Source organism: Amphiura filiformis, chromosome 14, assembly GCF_039555335.1.
Source record: "Amphiura filiformis chromosome 14, Afil_fr2py, whole genome shotgun sequence".
NCBI classification, from domain to species: domain Eukaryota; kingdom Metazoa; phylum Echinodermata; class Ophiuroidea; order Amphilepidida; family Amphiuridae; genus Amphiura; species Amphiura filiformis.
Genome location: NC_092641.1, coordinates 61,191,626 through 61,197,286, shown reverse-complemented (window position 1 = coordinate 61,197,286; position 5,661 = coordinate 61,191,626). Strand labels below are relative to the sequence as shown.

General features: G+C 39.0%; 1 protein-coding gene across 1 annotated transcript; it reads right to left on the bottom strand.

Moving 5' to 3' along the window:
• Positions 1-528: 528 nt before the first annotated feature.
• On the bottom strand, positions 529-1,668 carry LOC140169549 (uncharacterized). Its single transcript, XM_072192811.1, has one exon. It carries the CDS (start codon positions 1,666-1,668, stop codon positions 529-531), a length of 1,140 nt encoding a protein of 379 aa, XP_072048912.1.
• Between the last annotated feature and the right edge of the window lie 3,993 nt (positions 1,669-5,661).

Here is a 5,661-nt window from a genome sequence, read left to right as displayed (position 1 = left end):
CAAATTAGTTTACAGAATAGTTAAAGTTTACCATAAACTCTGCTTTAGTATTATTTATCTAGCTAGAGGGCGCAGTAAATTTTAATGTTTTAAAAAATCGGACTATAGAACCCTTTTACTGCTTCGGACTAAAGAACACGGTATCCGTTTCGGACTATAGAACCGTTTTGCAATTTCGGACTACAGAACCCTTTTTTGAATTCGGATTATAGAGCCTATTTCTATATTCGGACTATAGAACCCTTTTTAAAATTCTGACTATAGAGCCTATTTCTATATTCGGACTATAGAACCCTTTTTTAAATTCGGACTATAGAGCCTATTTTCATATTCGGACTAGAGAACCGCTTTTAAAATTCGGACTATAGAACCTTCGAAATAAAGAGCCGTCGGAATAAAGAACCTCTTTTCAATTTTTTTTCGGACTAGAGAACCTCTTTTAAAATTCGGACTAGCGAATGCTATGAACACATGTTCGGACTAGCGAACCTTCGTACTAAAGAACCTTCGGATTATAGAACCTTCGGATTATAGAGCAGTTCCCCTCAAGCTAGTGTCTGATCTCTGCACTTTGACATCAAGGAAAGGTATGCCACCCGCCTCCTCAATCTCCATTGTGAACTGGATACACTTGTGTTGATTGTTGAGATGACTTAGGAATTTGACCAGTTCGTCTTTGCCATGTCGCCAGACGACGAATGTGTCATCAACAAATCTGAACCAAGCAACGGGTTTCAAAGGATACGTATCTAGTGCTTTGGTTTCAAAGTGTTCCATGAATATATTCGATGTTATTGGGGAGAGGGGTGAACCCATTGCCTGACCCTCTTTTTGTTCATAGAATTTCCCTTGCCATTTGAAGTACGTAGATGTGAGGCATAACTTCATAAGTTCTACGATCTCATCGCTTGTCATGCGTGTTCTGTTTTTAAGTGTATCATCATCACGTAAGATATCTCCTATAATCTTACTAGCATCATCAATTGGTACATTAGTGAATAATGACACCACATCAAAACTGACCAATAAGTCACCTGGTTCTATGGGTATTTGCCCTGCCTTTTCAACAAAATGTTGCGAGTTCTTGATATAGGAAGTGCCTTTCCCTGATAAGGGTGTCAATATATCCGCTAGGTGTTTCGCTAAATTGTAGCATGGTGAATTGATTGAGCTGACAATAGGTCTAAGTGGCATGTTTTCTTTGTGAATCTTCGGTAGACCATATATACGTGGAGACACAGTGTGCTTAGGTGTTAAATGTGATGCCTTTTTCTTATCAACCTTGTTCTGTTCCTTCAACTCAGAGATGGCCTTACCTATCTTGCGTTCAAGAGATAGGGTGGGATCTTTCTTCATGACCTGATAAGTATCGCCTTCAGACAATAAGTTGTTCATTTTCTCTTGGTACTTATCTTTGTCCATAACAACGGTAGACCGTCCCTTGTCTACTGGAAGGACAATTATGGAATCATCATTCTTGAGTGAATTCAACGCTTCTCTCTCTTCTCGAGATATATTTGGTTGAGGAACTTTGGCTTTCTTGAGAACCCTGAGAACATCACTTCGCACTAGGTTGGCTTCACCTTCACATAAGTCTTTTAAGCCGTGTTCGGTCGCCGCTATTAACTCTTTGACCGGAATGCTCGTTGGAGTTGGTGAGAAATTCATGCCTTTGCTTAAGATAGCGTTTTCAGATTCACTAAGTTCCCTACTACTTTCATTGCGGGCTGTATTTTGGGGAAAGTCACTCTTATTTCGCCAATCCCGCCTTAGGATGTTGACCGGCAGGTTTTCTTGTTTTAGACGGGCAAATTTCTGAAGATGTTCTGAAGAGATCTGCTTGTTTCTGTTGACAAGGGGCAGTCTTCAGCAAACGGCTCTTTTCAGAGCCACCAAAACTTACAAATTCAGCAGATAGGCGAGATCTGCTTGTTTCTGTAGACAAGGGGCAGTCTTCAGCAAACGGCTCTTTTCAGAGCCACCAAAAGCGTTATATTAGCAGATAGGCGAGATCTGTTAGTTCTCTGTAGACAAGGGACAGTCTTCATTGAAAGGCTATTTTCAAAGCCACCAAAACTTACAAAATCAGCAGATAGGCGAGATCTGCTAGTTTCTGTTGACAAGGGGCAGTCTTCAGCAAACGGCTCTTTTCAGAGTCATCAGTAGACAAGGGGCGGTCTACATGTCTCATTCTTAGGTACTTTGTCCTGAAGAAGTCAGAGCTACTCCTGACGAAAGCTTGACAGTTCTAAACTTGTCCGACGGCGAACCCGCTAAAACCCACTAATTATATTATATTCTTTAGATTTTTTTTTAAAGTTTTTAAAGAACTAAATGACGACACATCCCCATCAGGTTGTGGGTAACACAGAACGACTGCCATCTTCTGAGAATTTCGAGGACGGATGTCGATTACAACCAATTCTTCCTGCGGCTCCAATTAGTCCGAGTATAATTAAAAACCGAATTAAAAAGACTAATTTGCGTCTGACGTCATGACAAAGGCGCGCCGGATTGGTTGCTGACCTGCGCAGTATGGCATTTTTGGTCTGATTGACAGGACGTCATACGCTAACTAGTCTTTTTAATTCGGTTTTCAATTATAGGACCTGTTTTTTCTTATTAGTTAGTACAACTAAACACTGACTCTGATCATGGAGGTAGTAGATGCTCTGATCGCTCAAGAAAGATTAACCACAAAAATCCACTAACCGCGCGGTCACTGGACTTTCGTGATTCATCTTTCTTGCGCCATGTGAGATAGTGATCACAGTGTGAAATGAGTATAGTCTGATTTGATTTGTTCGGGTTTTGACAACCCTGGATAACCAAGAAAGCCTCTATTGAAGCTTATTTCCATTGGGATCCATTTGAACACCGGGACGGATTGCGAACAGTCAGGGGTAAACGCCCTACTCTTTTCGAAACTGGCTGCGAATTACATGTACAGGTGTGGCTATCTGCACACGGGACCGACGGCTTTACGTCCCCTCCGAAGGACGGGGTACTTTCATGATTCATTTGCCCAATCCATGGGGAGAGCGGAAATCTGAATTTAATCTACAGAAGTTGCCAATTAATTTCAGACTTTATTTTTCCAAGTCAATATCCCAGCATATCGCCAACGCCGGGAATTAGTTTAAATACAACTCAAACTGTTTTGCAAAATAAATGAATGAAGCCAAAATATGAAACAAAGTAAAGACTGCAATTTAAGAATCATAAAATTGAGAGTTGTATATTGTTTTTACAATTGCTGTGCTAATTGGGAGAGGTGATTTCAGTTTAGGATCAAGTGAATTCTAGGCCTTAGTCCCTCTGAATAAGAATGAGCGTCTACCAGCTTCAATTATGGGTTTAGAAATTAAGTGCAATATTGCCATGAGGGCTACCACGTGTATTGTGACGATGATTGGTTTTCACAGAGGTAAAAATTGTTTGCATATACTTTGGAACAAAACCAGCAATACATTTATAAGTTAAAAGACACAGATGGTCTTGTCTAAGGTTGCTAAGAGGGTGCCATTTAAGTTTTTCCCTGATTAAAGAAGATGGTGTCCTAACTGGTACTCTAAGAATGGCCCTCCCAGCCCTGTTCTGGAGACATTCAATCCTATTCAGAAGTGTGTTATTGCAATTTCCCCATACGGTATCACAGTAAGTCAATCTTGGAAGAATAAGAGCTTTATAAGTAATGTTATTGTATTCATGTGGTTAAATTGTAGGTCACCAGTCTTTAATAATTCTATAACCCCCTATATTTGGTCTAAAAATCATATGACCCCCCCCCCCCCCACCAGTATATTCATGACACTCCCCCTTCAGAAGAAAATTACATCCCCCTTGGCTATGATAGGTTTCACCTAACCTTGACCTACAAAATATCCCAAGTATGTGACTGTGACATGGCAAAACTCACTTTTACCAGATTGACTGTCAATTGTACCTCCGACAGCTTCTTAAACATTTGATGGAGTTGTTCCATGTGTTGTTCCCAAGTTTTACTGTAAACAATCAAATCATCTACATACGCTTCACATCACTCTCTGTCTGCCACAATTTGGTTCTCTGGAAAGTGGCTGGCGCGTTTTTCAAACCGAATGGTATAACTTTGTATTGGTAAAGACCAAATGGTGTACAAAAAGCAGAAATCTCTTTTTTAAGGCTTAATCAAAGATAATTTATTTCCATGTCCGCGACGGATTACAAATGCGGTATTACTGGTGATTTAAGGAGAAGAAAGTGTGTTCTTTTTCACTAAAGAACAATATTCCCACTTTCCCGTTAATGAAGATGGCTGCCAAAATAACATGTAGTCCATTAGGTACTTTTTATAGTGGCTTTAGTTATGCAATTGGGTGGAGAAATCTAGAACCGACTTGAAAATGATTATGTTTCCAAAATTGAAAGATGCACATTAATCCATAAGGTCACGTACAATGTGACTGCATATAATAATCCATAAGGTCACGTACAATGTGACTGCATATAATACCGATTTTTTAAAAGTTAAATCAAATATAATGTTATTCAATGCACCCAACGGATTACAAATGGCGGATTTAACTTCATAACTAAATCCACTATAAAAAGTACCTATACGCTAAAGGAGATTATCATTTTGGCAGCCATTTTTGAATTAATGCATTAAATAAGGAATGTTGTTTTTTAGTGAAAAAGAACACACTTTTATCTCCTTAAATAACTAATAATATATAACAAGTATTATTTTTCAGGTGACTAACTTTGGAATTAAAAGTGCTCAAATCCATTACAGGTGAGCATAGAAACAAATTCAAAGTATAGACCTCTGGAAAAGGCAACCGTTACTAGTTTCACAGCACACAGTGTCAACACCCTGTATTATAAATGTTTTTCCATACAGCTCAATACTCCGTTGAAATCAATATTCTATTATTGATATCGGTAAAGAAAGTTTACATATGCATTGTGTTATAGGACTTGCACCTGGAACTTAACTGAATGGGCTAAACGTGTTCCTTTATACCTATAAAGTATAATACTTATAAAATGCAGTAAAAGATATCCACAGCAAGCTGCAAGGTCCCGCTAATTAGTGTATTGCTTTTCGAGTTAGTGTACTGGAAACAAAACCCTGGTTTTACCTGAAAACAGATCGATTTTTCTTGTAATAGAAACACCATATGGGGTACTAGAGCATGCACAAATCGTAATAATGTGTAGAATATAGAAACTCTGTGGTATCTCATATGATAGTCATGGTATGCTTAGCCTGAGTCGCTCGGCCTATCTCGAACAAAATCGCCATGCGTAGCTGTTGAAAAACGAGAGGATTCGCTGTACTATCACGGCAATTTTTGACACGAAGATATAGGGATGATGACGATGTGCAGGATATCCTCACCTACGATCATTGGGTATACCGATCATCAGACGGATAATTTATCTTGGTATCAACTTAACACAAATGCATATACATATATATACATTCTGTGATGTCAAAACCATGACAAACCTAGCCATTCCAGCACACCCTCTACTACAAAAGTAGTCGAAAGTGCTCACCAAATTATCCGTCTGATGATCGGTATACCCAATGATCGTAAGTGAGGGTATGCTGTGAAACTAGTAGTAACGGTTGCCTTTTCCAGAGGTCTATACTTTGAATTTGTAACTAAT

Coding starts and splice junctions, on each gene's coding strand:
- LOC140169549 (XM_072192811.1), bottom strand. CDS start 1,668: ATGAATTTCTCACCAACTCCAACGAGCATTCCGGTCAAAGAGTTAATA.